This window comes from Lonchura striata, chromosome 16, assembly GCF_046129695.1.
Source record: "Lonchura striata isolate bLonStr1 chromosome 16, bLonStr1.mat, whole genome shotgun sequence".
NCBI classification, from domain to species: Eukaryota; Metazoa; Chordata; class Aves; order Passeriformes; family Estrildidae; genus Lonchura; species Lonchura striata.
The window spans coordinates 2,878,394-2,900,968 of record NC_134618.1 but is presented as its reverse complement, the minus strand read 5'-3'; the positions used below and the strand labels follow the sequence as shown (position 1 = coordinate 2,900,968).

General features: G+C 48.2%; 1 protein-coding gene across 2 annotated transcripts in view; it reads left to right on the top strand.

The window, feature by feature from the left end:
- Positions 1–22,575, top strand: part of SEC14L5 (SEC14 like lipid binding 5) — a 37,341-nt gene that overhangs the window by 7,069 nt on the left and 7,697 nt on the right. For both annotated transcript variants that reach the window (XM_021529657.3, XM_021529658.3), the window contains exons 4-9: positions 12,517–12,666; positions 12,772–12,903; positions 15,038–15,166; positions 15,793–16,003; positions 17,618–17,730; positions 22,277–22,466. In XM_021529657.3, the coding sequence (XP_021385332.1) occupies positions 12,517–12,666; positions 12,772–12,903; positions 15,038–15,166; positions 15,793–16,003; positions 17,618–17,730; positions 22,277–22,466 (925 nt within the window). The remainder of the gene's footprint in view (positions 1–12,516; positions 12,667–12,771; positions 12,904–15,037; positions 15,167–15,792; positions 16,004–17,617; positions 17,731–22,276; positions 22,467–22,575) is intronic.

Sequence of the window (22,575 nt, the reverse complement as noted above, 5' to 3'; positions counted from 1 at the left end):
TCCTGGGAGCCTTTGTTCTATGCACACCTCTCCACATTCCTGTTGTCTCTATTAGCAGGATAAAGCTACCACCAGATGCTCCTCAGTCGATTGGCTGCCAATTGAGGAGGGCTGCCTTGAGACAAATCCTTTATAAGCTTGTTAGCACATGCCTAAAGGCCAGAGGCTGGTAGGCTTAATTTTGAAGTGGTTTAATTTTATTTGCTTTCAGTTCTTCAGCATAACAGAGTTTAAAATTCCCAGAGAATTGAGGGCTGGGGTTGTAAATGTCATTCTTTAGTTATTCAGCAAATCTTAGCAAAGTTGTTAGTCCTCTTTCTCATGAGCAAGTTCCTTTTCCAGGGTCACCCTGCAGACTGTGCTGTGGAGAGCTGAATATAGACCCCTTAGCTCACCCCTCCCCGTAAAAATCCTGTGTTCTCAGCAAGATCTACTGCTGTAAAGCAGCATTTCAGTCTTGTGGTGGTCCGTGCAGGCTGAGCTGGATGCAGAGTTGGCTGCCACTGCTGCCACGTTCAGACAGAGGCTCCTGTTTGTGTGGAGGCAGCGCGGATCTCGCAGAGCTGTCAGGTACCAGCTGTCAGTTGCTGGAAGTTTTGCAGGGAAGAGTGGGTGTACGGTGAAGCTGTTTTGCTCCTCAGCACGTGTCATTGCTGTTAATCTCCTTCACCATAAATCTGACAGCAGCTTCCTCAGCACTGAGATTCAGCTGCTTTCATCTTTTCCCCTCAAATGCTGTGTGGGAGCCTTTGGAGTGCCGAGGTCTCAGGCTGTGGTAGGAAAGCAGGGGTGACCCAAAGACACCCCCATGTTTTACAGATCTCTGGGCACCCTTCAGCCTGATACACTTGTGCTTAATTCCTCACTGGGGAGGCTCATCACTCACAACACAGCCTGAACAGAATACAGGAAGCAAGTTGGGAAAAGTATTTTTCCCTCAGAACCTCCAATGTTTGGACCCTAGAAAATAGTGGGTGTGCTTTGCTCATGTAGGAGAGTTTGAGAAATAGGGCTGTCACAGGCAAATGTGGCAATTCCTTGTTTCTGGGCTGGCTCACACAGGTCCACAGGTGGGCCCTTTGTGGAGCCCACCCTCAGGAACAGGAGTTCTTCTCCTTGGACTTGTGCAGAGGCCATGTGTGTGCCTGAAGCTGTGCTCCAGGGATGAGCTGGGGCTTTTCCTGCTGATACCTTTGTTACCATGTGTCAGGGTAATTGTCTCTGGATTTACACGCTGCTGTTTCCTAATGCTCCTGCAGGTTGGGTTGGAGCATTTGCGGGCAGGAGATTTGATGTGTATTCCAAGTCTTTGAAAAAACATTCCCCTTCTTGCTCTCTTTGCCAGTCCTATGCATTTGAGGAAGTAAAAAGGAGTCAGCTTAACAAGTCTTTTCTTGCCATTTGGGAGTTCTGAATTTTTTCTTTTTTCTTGTCCTTCTTTCTAAAACAGATTTAAGCAAAGGGTGTTTTTTCTGCACCTGTCCGAGGTCACTGTAGTCACTTCCACCTGCTTTGTTCTTAACTTGGATTCATATTAATGGATCAAAAGTATTATGCTCTTCAAACACATATTCAGTGCCTGACACCTTTATACCTTATACTTGAAAAGAACCTTGACTTCTGTTAGGCTTTGTTATCTTGTCTTGTTTTTCCTTTCTATTTTATCTTTCTCGTCTGCGTCCTCTTTTAAATGGAGCTGTTCCTCCAATGGATTGTCCATGCCTCTCTGGGCTTCATCTTGTCTTCCCTTCAATTAGATCAGTAGATTTGACATTGCATGACTTCTAATTTTATCTTACAGCCAAGAAAATTCCCAAGTATAAACTTTTCATTTCCTTTCTGTTGTAGTTGGAAAGCTAAAAGGGATTTTTTTTTTAATGTTATAATGAATAAAAAATCCAGAAGGAGAGGTACCTCTGCCACATATGAGTGATGCAAATGTGAGCCTTCTGTGATGTACTGGGGAGGAGAATTTGGTTTGGGTGAGCAAGTCCAACATGCAGGAAAGGGCCAAGAGGGAGACATATTACATATTTAATGTTATTTGCAATGAATTATTAGGTTAGATGAGATAGCTGTGGCTGGAGGGTTTCAGCTTTGAATGTGGTAGGGAGTTGTGTTCCTGTTATTTTTAGTAGTGCCTCAGCCCTTCACACTCACAGTTGACATTGACCATTTTCACACACTTTAGGGGATTTATAGGGTTAAGTCTCTAAAACTACAGGTTGGGAATAACCCCCTAGAAACCTTACAGGGTCTTCTGTATGTGATGGATAATTTCAGTTGCTGCATTAGTGGAGCAGATGAGAAATCTCTGACAGCATTTGTCAATTATTTGCTCCTCTTGCCGCTGTGCACTTCATGTTCAGCTCTCACTGCTAAGAGCAGTTTATGGTTTCTGCTGCAAGACAGGGATCTTTCTGCACTACTATATAAAAATAAGTCATGATTTTGGGAAAAAAGAACAAAGATCAGGCATTGGAAGGTTTGCAGGAGCATCAGCTCCCATTGCCTGTGCAGTTGTATTTTGTGCTTGAGACAAAACCGCCGTGGAGCCCACATGTGCCTGATGTGAGTCAGTGCTGCTTTCTGCTTGACCTCATTTCTTGGTGCTGCCCACGGCATGTGCTGACACATATCTGTGCAGCTGGGAGCCCAAGCTCTTGGACACACACATATGGGGAGCCTTGGTGTGTGCCTCTGTGCTGGCTGAGTGCTGCTCATCAGGCCAGGGCAATTCTGCTCCTGCAGCGAGAATTTGGGTGGGGGTGGCTCCTCTGGGGTGCCTGTTTGGTGTGGGGGTGTTTCGCATCTCCAGCATCACTCAGAGTCTCCAACAGACCTGTGGCAGCTCAGGAGCCCCCTGCCTGGCTCTGCACGTGAAAGCTGCAATGTCTGAGCTTCTGGCCTGCACTTCCAAGCAGCTCCCTGACTCTTCTGTTTTTAGTGGTGATTCAGTGTTCTTTGAATCACAGAACAGTTTGGGTTGAAGAGACCTTAAAACCCATCCCACCCCCTGCCATGGGCAGGGACACCTTCCACTATCCCAGGGTGCTCCAAGCCCTGTCCAGCCCGGCCTTGGGCACTGCCAGGGATCCAGGGGCAGCCACAGCTGCTCTGGGCACCCTGTGCCAGGGCCTCACCACCCTCACAGGGAACAATTTCACTCCAACATCCCATCTAACTGACCTGTGGCAGGGTGAAATCATTCCCCTTTGTTCTATTGCTCTATGCCCTCATCCGAAGTCCATCTCCAGATTTGTAGCTCTCCAATGTTCTTTACATTTAGTTGATCTGCAGTTTTCTATTTCACAGGTAAGACGAAGTAGGAAGTTAACAATGGATGTTCTCTTTCAGCTCAGTATAGTTTGAGTGTCAGAGGTTCTAACAAGCTGAGTGACAAGTTTAATTCAGGCTACAAATGCTGCAAGTTTATTTAAAGTCAGAACTTATTTCTCATATAGCAAGTAGCAGAAATATTCCTTCTCCATCATCTCTACTCTCTCATGCTGTACACAGGGTCATACCCATGAAAAGCAAACATCCATGGTCCCAGTGTGAGATGTCTTTCTCTTGTGCCTGACTCTCAGGAGCAGTTCAATGATTCTCACTGGATTTGGCAGAGGTCCTCACTGCTGTCCCTCAGCCTTCTCTGCACTGTTTGCTCACTGGCAAAGCTTTTGCCCCTTTCCAACAGCTGAGGATCTGGCCCAGGGTTACACTGAGGAGTCACCATCCAGGGCAACTGAAATCCAAATGCATCACTCATTCCACAACCATCCTAACATTGTTTTGTGTCACGAGTGTTAGTAGTTTTGTAGATGCAACCTAATTGAAAACAGCTCCTTGTTGTTTTGGCTGTCAGGCTTAGCTGGAGGAGAAGAAACTCTGAATGCTGAAGGTCAGGTCCTGACAGCCAGAACTGCTTTCCATACACTTTTTCAAACTTATTTTCCTTTTCAACAACATGCATTGTGTTAAAGTTTTTAGATTTTAAGTAGCTTTATTTAATGACTTCTTCCTATTGCCTTTAGCAGTTTGAATGTATAAAAAGACAGCTTAAATCCTGGTGTGCTGAGTGTGCTCTCCTCCCTAATGCTGTGGTGTCTTAAAGGGTTTGATTTTTCACTGGCTGATGAAGTGATGCTCCTGCAACAGAACCTCTGAGCCCCTTTTGCTACTTAACACCCAAACAGCTCAGGGTGTGCTTGGAACAGTTAAGTGCTGTGAGAGCTGTACAATGCACAAGCAGGCTGATGTCTAGCAGGGGCCACATCAGCTCTGTGGGTTTGTTCAGAGTGACAGTTCAATGTGTGTGTTCACAGCCCAGCCAGGCCTCAAAGGCTGCTGCTGTCTTGCTTCCTAAGTGCTGCAGATTGTTTGTCAGGTCACCTACAGTGCCATGGCACTGATGCACCACAGAGGACACTTTGGGAGGTTCCTGGATGCCAAGTTGTAGTTACAGGCTGGAACAGCCCTGTCTGGGGCTCCAGGTTAATTGTCACTATTATGGTATTGTCACAGCCTGGTTTTAAGTAAAGAAAAGTAGTATCTTAACTAAAATATTTGATGCTGGCTCGTAGCCTCTGCTTTCAAGTGTGAGCTCTGGAGCCAGAAGAAGACTTGCTGCAGGGAACAGTGCAGTTCCTGGCAGCTGGAATCCTCAGGAGCAGCAGTGAAGGCGCAGAGGGCTGTGTGGAGCAGCCAGGGCGGTTGGAGTGGAGCTCTCAGTGCAGTAGCTGCAGGATTGCCAGGGGAGAGGATCCTGCTGCCCTCACTGTGGGTGGCTGCAGGTGGCACAGGGAAGAGCCTTGCAGTGTGTCCAGTGCTTGGGAGCAACTTTGCAGCTGCTGTGATGCAGGTAATGGCACAGCTTTTAGGTACTGCCTGAAATGGTATTGCTGGGTGGCAGGGCCCTGGAGATGGAGAGAGAATCAGTGTGTAAGGGGGAAAAATGCTTCAAAACAGGTGTTCTTTGGTGGTCAACCCATGCCACATGTGACATGAAATGTCTTGATAATAACCTAAGCAGTTAAGAAGTTAAGAAATCCCTGCAAAGCAGGATCTGCTTTGTTTGTTATTGATTGTTATAGATATATGTTACAGATTTTTATTGATGTATGGGTTGTTGGGTATATAAAACTTGACAATTCCTCCTTGGATGTGCATGGTCTGCCTGCAGCCATGGGCTGTGCCAGGTATTTTAAAGAAGGCAGCTTCCCTCTTCCCTACTTTTTGCCATGTTTGGAAGATGAGTTTGCTGTGACTGCCAGAAGCTACTGGGTTAACATTTTATGCACTTAGAGATAATCTAGTGTTGACTCAAGACATGATGCTTCAGTGTGACTTGAAGGCTTGAAACTCTGCTGTCAAGATACACTAAAAATATCCCCTCATCTTCCTGCTGAGCAGCATTTGGCACCAGGAGCCTGGGAGTGATGCTCTGTGTGTCAGCTGGGCTGGCTCTGCACGGGGGCTCAGCCCCAGGCCCTGCCACCTCTTCCCTTGGCATGAAGCAGGTTGAGAGTAGCTATAGCTGGGAAAGAGCTGACATTTCTCCTGGGACCGTGGTGAGGGATGTTTCCCCTCAAGTGAGCAGAAAGTGTTTGGTGAGTGCTGTTTGTCATAGCTGCTGGATGATGGAAGAGCTGCTTTCTGGGAGGCACTGATGGAAGAACTGTTGGCAACATCTGCACATATCCTCAGTGTGTTTTGTGGGGATGATAGAGGTCTGTGAGAGCTTTGCCACTGCTCAGACTCCATTTGCTGGGCAGGATGGTGCTGGCACCATGTGTGGACTGGAGAGGGTTTACACTAATTCCAAGGATCTGTACAGGTTTACTCACCTTCTCCAGCTGCAGCATGGAGGTTATTTTCTTTGAAGAATGGGTGTCTCAAGCTTAATCTGGTTGGTGCAGGGATGGCTGAGCTCTGAAGGGAGCTCCAGTTCAGAGGCACAGCACAAGGAGACACCTCCAGCTCTGCTTCCAGTAGTGACCAAAAGAACCTTCTCTACTGAATGTGTAGGTGCAGAAGATGGATTATAAACTCTTTAGTAGGGACTAAAAGAAGTGTTAAAATTTGGAATCATAATTAATCCTTACATCTCAACCAGTATGGGCTTGTTTTGATTGCTAAGCACAGTGACCTTCCCAAGTCTGACCCTGAATCATGGCCAGTTTGTATAAATTCTCACAGCAGCTTCTGGCAATGACAGAGTGTCCTTCCAAGTAGCCATTAGTTTGTGAGCCATCCTGTTTGATTTTGGGGTGAATCATCAAGCAGTGAATGTGTGATGTGACACTTGACTGCTGTGTTTTGCTCTTTCAGGTTAGTTAGTCACACCAGATCTCTGCTTCCTTGCCTTCCCATTTTGGTTTCTCTTTCTCCACACTGGGCTGTGACAAGCAGTGGTTCCTGGATAAGGTGGCACTTCCACAGTTTTTTGTAAAAGCCAAAGCCTTGTGCTGTTGGTGACCCCAACTGCTCCACTTAGAGTTCCTTCTCCCAGCAGAGGAGAGAGAAGGCTGCAGCAGGACAGCTTGAATGGGATATTGTTCCTTCTCAGACAGGAGGTCAGGCACGTTGGTGGCTTCCTGGGAGGGCTTTGTGCAGCTGCAGTGCAGGGCCTGGGTTTAGGGGGTTTGCTGTGGCCCTCAGTTGTGCCTGTATTGCAATAAATGCTGCTGCTCCCTGAATTGTTTCTTTCACCAAAATCTGAAGGAATGAGGCAAATTATTGGCTGTAGTCCAGGCAGAGATAACACTGGGTCAATGTTTGTAGCCTGGGTGCTGTTGTCCCATGCACTTCTCATTGGCAAATCTTTTTCCTCTGGCCAACAGAAATATTTCTTTTTTTTTCCCTTGGGCCCCAAACACTTTTGTTGTGCATACTCTGCACCTCCTTGAAATGGAATTCTCTTTTCCCTGAATCAGTGCCATTCTGCACCCTAAATATGCATTTTGTTCCTCCCACAATGTTCCTTGTATATTTTATCTTACTTTGTGGCTAGTGGGAAGCTGGTATCTAATCTGTTCAAAGCACGTGGATTATTGTGTCTGGTGTGTGCAGACTCTGTGGTTCCCTTCAGCACTGAGACCAAGCAGTGGGAGGAACTGCAGGATGAAATTCCTTTTTCCTAGAAGGCCTGAATCTGTAGAGGAATATTTATATATCATTGAGCTGCTCAAAAGTGGATGCTCCAAATGCATCCACTTCCTACTTAAAAGTGATGAAGTGTCTTCATCTTGCTTCTCATCATCTCTTTTCAAAGGGATGATGATCTGGGCATCTTCAGCTCAAAACCTGGTATTGTATCTCCTCCTCACTTCCCTTCTTCTGAACACAGGGGTTCCTTTTTCCTGGCAACCTGTACATGGCTGTAACATGACCTCGAGGAATCTCATTAATTAATACAGTTTTAAACATTATCTGATCATGAAAATTTGAAGTATTTTAGCCCAAGGATGAAGTCTTCTCCTTGTCACATGTTCATGTAATATTGGCTATAAATTCTGTCTACATCACGTGCATCACAATTAAGTTTCTTTGTGCTCCACACAATGCAGTTCCCCCCCCTCCCCACACACACACAGCTTTTGTATTCTTGGAGATCCCATCTCACAGAAGCTGCCTCTGGAATAAACCACTCAGGACCCAGCAGGCTGGAGGGAGCTGCCTCGAAGTGTGCAGGGGGTTTGGCTGCTGAGGCGTTTTGTTTCCTGCAGTAATTCAGTGGTTACAGGTCCCTGTTGTTGTGCATTCCTGAGGTCTCTGTGGTGTAAATTGATTTCAAGGTCACTTCCTAGAAAACCCTGCCAAGGAGAAACAGGAGTAGCTGTTAGAAAGATCCTGCCTGCTGGCCATGTCCTGTGGCTCCTGTGGGAGCAGCAGTGACAGCTCCTAAAGTGGAGGGCAGCACTCTGGCACTGTCAGAATGTCTGACACGCTGGGGCTGGGAATGTGCAGGGCTTGCAGAGGCCCCTCCTCTGCAGGGGAAGGGGCTGAGCGGGTGCAGTAGGGGGAGTGTAAAGGAGGGCAATTTCCTCTTTTCTCTGTGGCTGTGAGGCTTTAGAATGTCACTTCAGGGGTTTGACACTTGTGGTTTTGTATAATTTGTTCTTGTTTGGCATCTTTCTAGCTGACCTTTGGAGTACAGTCTTCTCACAGATGTGGGGTTTGTACTGGTTACTGAGAATTTGTACAGTTCAGAACACTTCCAAGCATGGCTTCTTGCATTGTTCTCAAGCTCTCTTCTCACAAGCTGATTTTCACTTTTCGGTGTTGGTCCATAATCCATTTGGGATGGATATTTACCAGAGCAGGTAACTCTGGTAAATACACTTGGATGTATTTCCCAAGAGATCACAGGGCAAAAGCTTGGTCAGAGCACTCTGGTGGTTTCACAGTCAGCCATATCACTGTTAATGATTGCTCCTTGTAATTAATAATTTGTCAGCTTCAATGGCATTAAGGGGTCTTTGTTGGGATGCAGAGGTCACTGTAACCAGTTGGAAATATCCTTATCCTAGTTTGGGCTCTCTTCAGTGTGAAAGGAAAATCTGACACTATTGAACCTTTGAGATCTTTGACCTTCCTGCATGTTTTAACTTTTCAGCTAGAAATCGTTTCACTTGTTGGGTTTTTATTTAATTTCTTCTTTCTTGAATTTTTTCATTCCAATGAACTGTATCTAAATGCTTTTTTTTTTTTGTCTGTTTGGTTTTTTGTTTGTTTGTTTTTTTTTTTTTTACTTTTAGATGCACCCAAAAACAATTGGTTATAGCTCTAAGCAAAAGATCTTGACGAGTTCAAACAGGTTCTGGGTTCCTCTGTCTTCACTCAGCCCTCTCATGAAATTTAATGTGTAATTTCAGTTTCAGGATTGCAGAGATTTAAATGACTCTTTGAACTGTTGGTCACAGTCTACTACAATAAAAGCACTGATTTTTGCAACAATTCTTTGGCCAGAAATCTGGGAAAAACCAGCTTGATTTAGGGGAGGACACTGGTGGGCCTGAGCCAGCACCCCTTGTGGAATGGTTGGTTTTGGTATGAGGTGTTAATCCCAGTGGGGTTTACAGGAAGGGAGGGAGTGGCTTCATGGCACCATTAATTTTATTATATATATATATTTGATATATATCTGATTCTGTTGGATACTTTAGTCATCCCAGTGTCAGTTTGAAGTGCAGACCCACAGTTTAACACACAACACTGCTAGCACAACACTGCTGTTGTTCCTTCTGGGAAAGGAGAAGTACAGAAGGGAGAGACAAATCCTAGTTCCTGTATCTTGCTCAGTGCAGAGTTCCTGCAGGAAGGGGCTGAAAGAGCAAGTGCAGGCAGCCAAAGCATTAAAACAACACTAAATACTCTGTGCCTTTAATTTCTCTGGGATGTTCTGTTGTCCACCTTGGACTCTGCAGAATCCCAGAGGAGGAGACATAACAGCCTTGTGATAGCTTGAAAAGAATTAAGTATTTCTCTGTCTTTATAACCTCCCTCAGTTTCCCTGTTGCAGCAATGGGCTGTTGCATAGAGAGGATGATTTTGGCAAGAGGATTCTGCTGGGTCCTCTCCTGCTCAGCTCAGTCTGCAGGGATGGAAGGTCTGGGTGCTGTGGGAACAGCTTTGCTGTGTCTGCAGCGTGGGGCTTCAGCTGTCCTTCATGTGATCTCAGGCATCTTCCCTGCTGTATTTTTAGAGCTGTTGTGCAAAGAAGATTAGCAAAGGACTTAATATCGATGTGGATATGGATTCTTTGTCAAATATGGCAGTGTTCCCCCTATTTAGGCAATGAGTTTGGGCTGGTGTTACAGTTATATCACCAGGCTGTGCACTGCCATGTGCCTCTGCCCTGGCCTCTCTTCCTGCTCCAGATGTTGTTTAGCTGACTGAAAAAGTGGCTGCTCTCTTAGTCCTGGTTTTAGTTTTGCTGGATCTAATGACAGTTTATTAGGGAGACTGTTTCCAGCTGGATCAAGTCTATACTTGATGGACAAAGAAGCAGCTGGGAGTTGAGATCCAGTGGTTTACCTTCAGATGGGAGCTACAGGCACCTGGATTCAGTGGTGGCTTCAGACTGGCTCTTGTGGTCTCTCCATGGTGAGGGGGCATTTACAGGTGAAGCTGATCAAGTGAGGCCTTTTGGAGGGTCCTGGTCCCACTAGAACAGCTCTTGTTTGTCTGGAAACTCCCTCAAATGTTCCTGGCACAGCTGCACCCCTGAAGAAGCAGAATCACAGAATAATTTGGGTGGGAAGAGATCCTAAAAGCTCATCCAGTCCCATCCCCTTGCAATGGGCAGGGGCACATTTTGCTGTCCCAAGTTGCTCCAAGCCCTGTCCAGCCTGACATTTCCTTGGACATTTCCAGGGATCCAGGTGCAGCCACAGCTTCTCTGAGCACCCTGTGCCACGCCCTCAACACCCTCACAGGGAAGAATTTCTTCCTAACATCTGATTTAAGTGTGTCCTCTTTTAGTTTAAGATCCTTTCCCATTGTCCTAGCAAGCTGTCCACCCTTGCTGTGGAGTTAATTGGGGCAGCTTCTCTCAGGGAAGGGCTTTCAGTGACACTTCTTTGCAAGTGTGTTAAGGGCATGTGTATGGAGTGACATGGGACAAACTGCTCAAAACCAGTTGCTAAATATTCTGGTATCCCAGAGGCCTCTGAAGGTGTTCTCAGCATGCACTGCCCAACCACTCAGGACTCCAGTAACTTAGAATGGGTGGCCTGAAGAGATACGTTTTGTGTGTGCTGGAACAGAAGAGACCAGCAAGGTGAAGGTTTTGGCCTGAGGATAGCCCTGGGTGGTGGTTTGGAGTCTGGAGGGTTGGGAGAGGGCAGGTGGAAGCACAAATAGGAAGTGTTGACTCTGCCTGAGCAGATGAATGGGCTGGCAAGTGCAGAGAGGAGAGCAGGGACTGAGGTGTGCAGCCCTCCTGCCAGGTGGTCCTGGAGCAGAGGGCACCAGGAGAGGAGGGCCTGGAGTGTCCTGTGGCAATGCCTGACACAGATCCGTGAACTTACATCCTAAAAAATTAATCTGCTTAAAGCAGTGAGTGTGCTTCTCTTGGCTGGAGCCAGGTGGCTCTGCGTTGGAAACAGTCACTTACCATGGGAATTTTGCATTTATCTAAACTGGTTTTGTTATTCCTGTGATGAGGAGTGAAAAGCACAGGTCGAAGGACATGAGAAAGGTTCTCTGAGAAGTGTGGCAAAGCAAGCAGGATATTGCTGAGGGACTGGGAGAGCAGGGTTTCAAACCTGCGTGCTCTGTTCTGGCCAGGACTCCAGCTGGCAGCTGCCTGCACTTCCCTCCTGATACTGGAGCAACACGATAATCTGAAATAGTCCTTTCCCATCCAGAGGTCCGGGAGCAGGAGATATGGAATGTGTCCTTAAGTGCCTGGGCTATTTTGGGAGCAGGGACGTGAATCTGTGCAGGGGCATCCAGGCTTTGCATGGCTGTGCTAACGGGGAGCTGACAGCACAGCCCAGCTCCAGCATCAGCACATCGATGTTTGCTTTTGGGGCAGAGAACTCATTAACATTTTTATTTTTCTGTGCTTTATAAAATGGTGGTGTCTTCTGGAAGATGGGAAGATGACAGCAGTTCCTAGAGGAATTGCCTTGGAACGACGGCAGGAACATCTTACGATGGAAATCTGAGCTCTGAGAGTCCAGTGGAAGGAGAGCACAGGTTCTCTTCCTGGAACAGCTGCACTGGAATTCTGGGCAGCTTGTGCAGCGAGCACATATTTGCAACAGCAGCACAACATGCAAGAGGTCTTTCAGAAATCCAAGGAAAACATTCCATCCTGCAAACATCTTAGAATATAGTAAGAGATGAAGTTAGGGAAGGAGCAGTAGGTACTGTTCATGCAAGTGAGCTTCACTACAAGTGCCAGGGAAGACTGGATTTCTGCTAGAGCTGCTAAAGAAGCTTTGCAGAAAGGGCTTTTCAGAGGGATGTCCTAATAGAACAGGGAAGATTTCAGAGCCAGGACAGAGTTGTTTTAGAAATGGATAAATTGAGGCAAAGTGAGTAGCCAATAATTGGTGGTCTTATTTTTGATAGTTTAGGGCAACAAGGACTGTTTGGCACATCACATTTTAAGGCTTCATAGAGACAGTATTGACCCAGAAATTATAATATTCAAGTCTTTAGCCAGCAGAAATCAGCAGAGCTCTGTTTGCTTTTTCTAGTTAGGAGCTTCCTGTTGTTGAAGTGATGATTCCCTTCTTAGTATTCTTCAGCAACAGAATTCTGTTTCTACTTCACGTGTGAAGGAAAAGTTATGTTAGGACATGCTTGGCTGGTGACTGATATGGTGCTGTCCCTGCTTTTTCCTACTCTGCTTGAACTTCATCTCTGAGAAAACTGGGGCCAACTCCAGGGTTCAGGGGCCTCAGGTTTTGTTGGACTTGCACTGTAAGGAAATGAATTAATTCAGAAAGAGTTAAAATTGATTTACCCAGATGCTGAAGTTTACTTTATTTTCTCTTCTAGGCCTATGAGAAACGCTTTCCTACATGCCCAGAGATCCCAGTCTTCCTGGGGAGTGAAATCCTGCACGAATCCAAGAGTGAGGACGGAGCCATCCATGTCATTGAGCGAAGCTGCAAGCTGAATGTGGATGCTCCCAGGCTGCTGAAGAAGGCAGGTGGAACCTTGGGAGCAGAGAAGCCTGCATTCTCTTTGCTGGCTCAGATAGACAAAGGCTCCTAATGCTCCTGTCTGTCTGTGTTTCCCCCTCCTCTTCAGATTGCAGGGGTAGAGTATGTCTTCTTCATCCAGAAGAACACAGTGAACTGGAGAGAGAGAACGCTCCGCATCGAAGCCCACAACGAGACCTTTGCCAACCGGGTGGTGGTCAGGGAGACCTGCAGCTACTCAGTGAGAGCCCTGCTGGGGCTGGCTGTGCTGGGAGGGGGGAACTGTGCACTCACACAGGGGGAAGGTGCCTGAATGGGTTTGAGCAACCCTGCAACGCTGGGCTGGGATTAGAGACTGGGGCTGGAAAGGCTGGTGGGTCCTGGGTGTGGGATTGTTCAGTTGCTATGGATGAAGGGCCTGGAAAGACAAGACCAGGAGGAATGGCTTCCCACATACAAATAGGACATTGGGAAGGAATTCTTCCTTGTGAGGGTGGGGAGGCCCTGGCACAGGGTGCCCAGAGCAGCTGTGGCTGACCCTGGATCCCTGAAAATGTCCAAGGTCAGGTTGGACAGGACTTGGAGCAACCTGGGACAGTGGAAGGTGTCCCTGCCCATGGCAGGGGGTGGAACAAGAACAGCTTTAAAGTCTCAATGATCTTAAAGGTCTCTTCCAACCTAGTGATTCTGTGTGATTCTGTGTGTCCATCCAAACCATTCTGTGATTTCATAAGGCTTGAGAAACATCTTCAGATTGATTGTTTGTTGATTCTTATTGATTCCCTGCTTGGAATGAAAGTGGATAACAGAACTGCTGGTGTTCCCTCAGTTTCTTTTTGATTGAAATTCAGGCTAACAAAAACATCTAGAGTTTAGGCATGTCAATAAATCTGGAAATCTAGAATTAAACCCTTACTATTCATTATTATAAGGGTCTGAGTGAAGTCTGCCCATTTATTTTGCCCACAAATAAGTGAAAGTTTTAGCACCTTGTTTGTCATTATTTTCATGCTCTAAAGATTTGGAGAAAGGACTTGAGCCTTATTTGTGGCCTGGGTTGCCTCTCTCTGTGGCTGTTTCTGTGCTGTTTCACTGTAATGGTGCTCTGAGGGCCCAGTCACCATGAAATAGCTCAGCTGTTTCTGGAGGCAGTCAGATCCTGCTTGCTGTTCCTTACACAGATGTCCAGCTCCTGTTACTTGCCTGCCCTTTTGGCAGCTGGACAGCAGCTCAGCTTCTTGGGAGTAAGGAGGCTGTGAGGAGCTTCAGGCAAGAGGAGGAGTGGAAAAGCTGGGAACATTTTGGATGGTGAGGGTGTTCCTGGGCCAGAGGTCCCTTGATGGCTGCATGAGGCTTCCTAAAAACTGCTTAAAACATCCAAAAAAATGCTGTAAATTTAACTTCCATCATCATCAAAGGCACTGACAGGTCTGAAATACTCCTAGGTCAACTATGAGATTGTTACACTCGCTGATTTTGGCTGTGTCCTTAGGAAGGAAACGTCAGCATCTGGGCTTTGAGGGGAACAGGGTGGGAGCTGCTGGCTGCATCCTCAAGATGGTTCCCTGCTCTATTTTTACCAGTTCCCTTTTCCCTGCCAGAGTGCACCGGAAGCAGGTTTATTCTCATCTTTCCTTTTCTGCAGTGTTCTCTGAGGCAACTTGGAGAAATATGATCCTGCTCCTGCAGTTACTTAATATCTCTCCAGGGAATTTGTCTTTTATGGTATCTTTGTGTGGGGGCTGGAGTTGTTTTTCTTTCGTGTCAGTTTGTGAACAGCAGCACCTGCAGAGAGAAGGCAGAGCCTTCTCAGGAAAGGGTTAAGTTTAAAAGAGGGAAGGATTCTACCATATATAGAGCAACAGAGGAGAAATAGGGGAAAGGTGTGTGTTGAGCTGAAGAGTGGGGAAATTCCCTGCTCTGCCGTGTCCCCAGTGTTCTGGGGAGAAGGCCAACTCTCCCATCCAAAACTAAAAAAGAAACCTGGTTTGCATTTTTCTTCTTTGCAGATGTAGGAGTTTTAATTGCATGTTCCACAAGGCCATCCCTGTCTTTCCATAAGGAGACCTTGACATGGTGGCTTAAAGTGGGCAGTTCCACTGCTATTTTTGTGCAGCTTTTACTACTAAAGTTCAGGTCTGCTGGGGCAGGGATGGGTTTAAATCTTGATTTCCTTGTGCATGTGAAGAATGTTGGGTTAACAAAAGTCTGGATGTCCAGTTCACAAAGGGTTCTCACAGCAGGAATGAACCTGGCTGGTCACTCCAGGTCTGGCAGTGCCTCCTCTCTGTAGCTGTGGAGGTTGAACAGCCAGTGTGGTGCCAGGGCCATGAGCCATCTGCCACCATCCGTCCTGTGTGTTCCCCTGGCTGCAGGTTCACCCTGAGAACGAGGAGTGGACCTGCTTTGAGCAGTCAGCCTCTCTCGACATCAAATCCTTTTTTGGCTTTGAAAGCACCGTGGAAAAAATTGCCATGAAGCAGTACACCTCCAACATCAAACGGGTAAGGTGGGCTTCCCTGGCTGCCTGAACATCCCAGGCCCTCTATTTGCCTTTCTGTAAACAGACCCAGTGTAATTTTGTGCTCTTGCTTACGGCTCTGAACTCCCTCAGCTGGGCAAAGGAAGGCAAAGCCAGTGTGCAAAGAGCACAGAACAGAACAGAGCTGGCTGGAATGTGGCTGTGCAGGGATGGAGCAGGCTGTGCCAGAGGAGCACAGCACTGGGTGCTGTGAGTGCAGGGCTGCTGGACACTGAGAGCACTCTCCTTGTGCAGGAAGGGAAAGCTCTGGGTGAAAATCACCCCCTCTGTCTCCAGAGCTTGGGCTTGAGTCAGTGGCTTGGGGCTGTAGAGGAACAGGGCAGCTAATTGGGTTTGGGAGCAGGAGGATGGGGTAAAAGTGTTAGAAAGGCAGCTGCATCCATAACTGGGATTTGCCTGGCCATTAGTGTAATTCATCATTTACAGGGGGCTTTGATACTGGAGGTTTTTTGACAGGATCATGGGGGATGGAAGGAGAAATTTCCCCTCTGTTTATCCTCAGCAGCATTCATCATCCGTCCCGAGGAAACTCCAGTGCCTTGCTGGCTCTGGGGGAAGCTTTCTCCTAACGAGAGTTTTCCCCTTCAGGGCAAGGAGGTGATTGAGCACTACCTGAAGGAGCTGATCTCCCAAGGGATCACGTTCATCCCGCGCTGGAGCCCTCCCGCGGCGAAGGAAGAGCGAGCCCCGGCGGCGGGGCGGGCCCCCGGTGCCACCCCGCCGGATCCCGGGGCTGCTGGCAGCAGCAGGGAGCCGGCTGCCAGCCCCTGCCCGCCCCCAGAGCCTGCCAGCCCTGACGGTAGGCACCGCAGCACTGACCACGGAGCTTATTTCAATTTCTCTTGGCATCAGGTTTTTCATCTGGAGTGTGGGGGAGGAGGAGGAGGGAAAGCTATTTTCTTTTTTCAAGAAAAATAAGCAATTGAACTATTTTTTTTTTTCCCCTAAAACAAAAAAGCTATGCAGGCAGTATGTTTTGGAGCTTAGAAAAAAAAAAATTAAGTTTGATCAGCCCTTTAAGGTCTTCATATGCTGGAATTAAATATTTTATCTGTTCCAAAATTAATATTCCTGGGGACAGGTTTAGAGGTTTTTGGCCCTGTATCAGACCAAGACAAACTTGAGGAATGTCTCCTAATGCATTTTTCCCAAAAAATGCCCGAAACAGACTTTATCTTTCCGTGTGTTGGTCTGATGATATTTTCTAGACTAAATAAAATACTTCTCTGGAGAAAAGAAATAGGAGGGACCTTTGAATCCAGAGCTGTTGTAATGGAAACAGTTGTTGTCATTCCTGAGATGGAAAGGCAGCACTTGTTTTGCTGAGTGTAACTAGGCAAAAAGCCTGGAATTTGGAAATATCAGTAGTTCTGCTCTCACCTGACATTCTCTGTGGGCTTTTCTGGAAAAATATGGAATCCACTGAGAAGCTGATTAGGAGAAATGTTTGAGATTAATGTTGGCCTCAGAGTGGCAGGTCCCAGCTAGCAGAAGGGGAAGAAGAGCTCTTGTTTTTCTGCCCATATTCCTGTTCAGGACAGGATTAACTTCCCTGGGCCTGCTCCTCACCTTGCTAGCTCTGGAGGTTCCATGGGATGTTGCACTTCCAAATGCAATTTCTTTGTTATCCTGCTTATCCTGTGGATGTCCAGGCCTCCTTCTGTAGGTGATGGCATCTACTGAGACCTGTGTGCCTGACAAAGCAGCTCTGTCCCCAGCCTTGCTCCCTGTGTCTTCCACCCCAGCTGCTGCCTGGGCTGCTCCTCCCAGCTACCCTGTTGTGCTGGCTGGCAGCTGCCAGCCCTGGGTGACACTTCCCATTGTCCCTCAGTGCTGGCACATCCTTCTGTCCCTCAGTGCTGGCAGTCACCAACCCCTTGTCCTTTGTGTCTGAGCTGGAGGAGCACTGAGCTGCTTGGTGTGCACAGGACTTTTCCTCCTGCCAAATCTTCCCTGGCTGTCAGAAATGTGCTGTTGTTCTCCCTTAGTCTCTGGTGTCCCTGGGTAGAATAATGGCTTGGTTTTCCAGCAAGCTACTTGTCACTGCAGTTGTGCATGAGATTTAGGGCACGTGGAGATGGAAGTGCCCAAGTTTTGGAGTCGTTGGTGAGCTGAGTGCCAGAGCTCATGATAGATCTTTTAAAGCTCCTCCTGGAGCAGTTCAGGGCTGAATGGAATATCAGAGACAGGGGGAATGATCCAGCTGTGATACAGCATGTGCTGCCTGGGGCCTCATGCCCCAGTCACCAGAATAGTGTCCTTCCATCCCTGCCTCCCTTCCTCCCTCAGACTGCTGGGATGGGGCTTCTGAGCAAATCCCATGTAAATCATAGGGAACCCAATGTGTAGAAACACCTGCTGCCCTCCCTGCTGGCTGTGCCAGTGTGCTCTGAGTTGTTGTTTCTCCCTGCAGCCGACAAACTGGACGCGGATTACATCGAGCGCTACCTGGGCCAGCTCACCCCGCTGCAGGAGAGCTGCCTGATCCGCCTGCGCCAGTGGCTCCAGGAGACTCACAAGGGAAAGGTGGGTAGGGCAGGCACTGAGGGGCATCCGGGGGGAACCCCAGCTGGGATGGGGAACCCTGGATGCACAAACACACTGGGCAATGAGAGGCTGGAGTGTGACACCACAGGAAGGGACCTGGGGGTCCTGGTGGATGCTGAGCTGAGCATGAGTCAGCCCTGGCAGCCCAAAGGGTCACCGTGCCCTGCAGGCACTGTCCTGCTCTGCTCTGTGCCAGAGTGACCTCACCTCTAATCCTGGGCACCAGGATTATCAGAATATCAGATATTCTCAGATATCAGGATATCAGAAGGATCTAAAGCTGTCAGAAAGTGTCCCAAGGAGGAACATGAGGGTGGGGAAGGGTCTCAGAGGGAAGCCATAGGAGGAGAGGCTGAGGGCACTTGGTCTGTTCAACTGGAGGAGAGGAGATGGAGCACAGAGCTCACTGGGGCTGCAGCTCCTCCCGAGGGGCAGCTGCAATCTCTGCTTTGTGACAGGGACAGGAATGGCTGGAGCTGTGCCAGGGCAGGTTTAGGTTGGAGACCAGGAAAGGTTCTTCCCCCAGAGGGTGCTGGGCACTGCCCAGGCTCCCCAGGGAATGGGCACAGCCCCAAGGCTGCCAGAGCTCTAGGACAATGCTCAGGCATAGGGTGCGATTGTTGGGGGTCTGTGCAGGGTCTGGGGTTGGACTGGATGATCCTTGAGTCTCTTCCTGCTCAAGGAAATTCCACAGTTCTCTGATTTTTTCCCTGAGAAGTGGCACAGGCAGTGAAGGACAGGTGTGTCTCTGCTTGCTGGAATGTCCAGAAGCTACCTGGGCTCCTTTTGGGTAAAGGAAAATCTCTCTCAGACCAGCAGGGCAACTGATATGTGGCTGGGAAAAGAAAGAGTCTAGAGCAGCTTGAATGCCTCAAAAGGGGTTTAACTCCAGATTTCCTGATGGAGGGGGATTAGGAGGGAAGGAAAGAAGGACCAAGCATAGCACCAGAGAGAGTAGTTGGGTGGGCTGAGCAGATAAAGAGTACTTAGCAAGAGGAGCAAGTGATCTTACTTGGAAGCAGAGAAGAGCTGGATGAAGTTTCAACAGTAAAAGCTTCCTGGCTTAGGAGGCATCAGCTCAGTCAGGATGGGTTAGGTGAGACGCTCTGCATTCCTAGGTTTGGGAAGATTTTCATTCTTTTTTCTTTACCTGGCCTTTCCAAAAGACACTGCTGCTTACAAGGAGCTTTGCCAGTCCTGCATGCTATGCTGTATGTCTCAGAGCTGAGCATGTCTCATCTGAGTCTGAACATGATTTAGAATGCTGTTTCTTGGAAAAGTGACTGTGAATCACCTCTGTAGAAATAAAATGTAACAAAGATTTAGTGGTATTGTTCTGCTGCTGTTGAAATGAAGTTCCCTTGTGTGTGAGCAGCCAAGTGAGATTTGTTGGTACCCAGGAATGTGGATGGAGAAACAGCTCCCAGCAAACCTCAGTCTGAAGAGAACAGTTGGTGTTGGGGCAGTGTGGGAGGCTCCCAGCAGCTGATAAGCTCCAGACACCAACAGTGCTGTTGAACTGTAGGAGCTGATAAATTCCCACCCCAAACATCTGCCAGAGCTGGCCAAGGCCATCGGTGTACAGTGGCATCAACAGCAGGCTGGATAACTTGGACCAGAAGAGTGGGGCTGCTGGGGGCAGGTAGAGACTACAGGAATATATGTAATATATATAAAATATTGCATATATGCACACACCTGATGTAGCAAAGGGCCCCTTGAAGGGCTGTGATACCTCCCTGGCAGCTGCTGTTGTCACTGTGATGCTCTGACCCTGAGGAAGGAGCTGGGGCTGGGCTCCCAGCCAGCCAGGGGTGGTGAGTGAGCTGTGTGAGCAGGAACAGCTTCACCAAGAAAAGGGGCTCTGCTGGAAACTGCTTTTGATCTCTGTCTGCCTGTGATCCAGCCTCCAGTCAGATGAGAGGCACAGGACAGGCAGGGTTCAGTCCCCAGGTGTGACTGTGCTCTGAGAAGAGGACAGGAAGGTTTTCCTGGAGACCTGAACAGTGAAGTGGTGTGGGCTCCGTTGGGGTAGGAGATATCTCACCTAGTGGCTCCTGGATGGGAGGACATCCCAAAGAGAGGGAGGCCTTGTCCCTGGTGTGACCTGCAAGGATCCTGCTTTCAGCTGGAACAGGCACCACCTAAACCTTTGTTTAGGTTGAAAAGCATCAACCCACAGGTTGGTTTCCCCCCTCCATGTCACAGGCTGGGGAATCAAGCTGGAGAAGGAGAAAGTGAGAGCACATAAACAGAATATGGAACAGCTGCCCCTTGGGTGCTTGGAGCTGGGCAGGGAGTGGCAGCCCTTGTCCCCTGTGCTGTGCTGGGAGCAGCTGAGTCCTAGGCTCAGGGGACAGTGGAGCTGCCTCAGGACTTTGGGTGGCCTTGCTGGGCCTTGTCCCCAGGAGGATGTGGGCACACGGGTAGGGAGGTGCTGGCTACTGAAACTTCAAATTGAACCCCCTGACTGCTCAGCTGCCTCTCCTGATTCCCTGACAGAGCAGACTAAAATCAGGAGCTTATCCTGCAAGGCTGGGATTGTCCCTGGAGAGGCTCTTACCTTGCTGTGACAATCTGTTCTTTTAATTCAGAGCATAGATGGCCTTATTCCTCTGTCAGAAATTATCAAAAAATAGATCTCCTGTTTCTTGCAAAATGGCCCTTCTTATTTTTGTCCTCTGTCCTATTTCACCATCCCTTCCTTATTCCTTCCAAAGCAGACATTACCTTTACAATCAGATATATTGTTGCTTAAAAAATCTGAAGAGTTGAAGGAACTGTAAACGGTGTTAAATTTGCAGCAACTTAAAGCTCTGTTCAAGGCTTTGCACCATGCAGGAGAGTGCAGCATTTTACCAGGGAATACAAAAGCAGGCTGAAACTAAACCTTCGTTTTCTTGCATGTGGGAGTTACTGCTTTGGTTGGACAAGGATAAAAGACTAATTCTGCTGTGAAATAAATCTTGGAGCTTCCTGCCTTTGGTCCAAACAGAAGTGCTGAATTTGACTTCTGCATGGAGCTGTGCACAGGGGAGGTTTGAAACAGGAAAAGCATCAAACCTTCCACCAGCCATCCCCTCTCCTGCAGAGATCCAGGAGCTGTTGTGGGTGTCTGGGCTGGGTCTGATGAGTGACAGCTGCCTCTGAGCAGCAGGAACACAAACCTGAATTATCTGATGAACACTCTGCTGGCTTTAAACTTGCTGTCATACTGAATTTCTCTAAGTACTCCTGAGATCATCTTTGGGAAGGCTGCCCTCTCCTTTCCAGGACACAGAGATGCAGTGTTAGAACCAGTGTTAATCTCCCCCCACTCCTAAGCTGCTTTCAGACTGGTTTAGGCTGCCTGAACTCTGCCCCTTCTTTAGGTGAGTCAATTGTTACCTCTCTTGCTTGTGAATCCAAGATTGCTCCCTCCTGACACAGCTGCCAGCCTTGCTTTCTACCCAGCTTTCTGTTTCCCTGAGCATGGCAGTGGACAAACAAAGGAGCTTTGACTCCTGAACATGGGGGTTTGTGTCCCAGCAGGGCTGGGAGTGCTTGGGTTGTGCTAGCACAATATGGATACTCTGGAAAGAATGATCCCTGCTCCACAGAGCTGGAATATTTTATGCAAACTTGTAGAGAATGAGGCCAAGCACTTTTGGAGAAGTTGGAATGAGGGACTGGGAATCCAGCAGCACATGCAGCTTTAATCCAGTTGGATTTGCAGCTGACAGGCTCTTAGGCAGATTTGGCACTTCTGTGGAATCCATCAGGTTTGTTGTTAATTCCTGCTGCTTGGCACTCCTGCCAAGCTTTCTTTGATTCTCCAGCTAAAGAGAACATGGCAGGTCTGGAAGGAGGCTGGACTAAGTCATTCTGCAGACTTGCTTTGGAAAGCTTCTGTGCCTGTGATGTTAGGATTAGTGCTAGTGCTGGGGTGGGTGATTGGGAGAGGGTGTGTTGTAGTTTAGGTTTATTTGCATCAAAAGTTATTGTGGTGTAATAGGGCAGGGAAGTCTTTGGAAGCAAGCACTCAGCAGCTTTCCTGTTCAAACACCAGCAGCAGGGCCTGCATGAGAGCTGGAATTGGTACTGGTGGCATCATTCAGACTGCACAGTTGTGGTTCCCCTCCAGTGCCTGGTGTGGTCAGTGTTACCTGTGGCTGTTTGTTACCTCTTGCCATCTTGGGCTGATTTGCCCTGGGCAGGTGAACTTGCAGCTTCCTGACTTTCATATGGTATTTTGGAGGTCCTTGTGGATAACCAGCCAAGGGAAACATCAACCAGCCCAGGGTTTGCTGGGACTCCTGGGAACTGCACTGGGGAAGGGCTTCCCACAGTCAGTGAGCTGGTCCTGCTTTTGTGCTCCTGGCACCCTCTGCTGCTTCCAGCTGGGTTAGCTACGGAGAGAGGGAGGCGGAAGTTTAATGTTTGCTGTCTTTGTTTTAAGAGATTAAAAAATAGTGTCAACTGCAGCCTCCTCTGCAGGCCAAATGGAACATTCCAGTGCTGATCCTGAGCCTTTCTCTCCTGGCAGATCCCCAAGGATGAGCACATCCTGCGGTTCCTGCGTGCCCGTGACTTCAACATCGACAAAGCGCGGGAGATGCTGTGCCAGTCGCTGGCCTGGCGCAAGCAGTACCAGGTGGATTTCATCCTGCAGTCCTGGAGACCCCCAGCCCTGCTGCAGGAGTACTACACTGGCGGGTGGCACTACCAGGACAAAGGTGAGGAGCTGGTCCTGGCACCTCACCCGTGGCCTGGGATGTTGAGGAATGCTGTATTGACGTTTTTAAAGTTAACAAAGCAGTTCACTGCCTGCGAGTGCCACCCTGC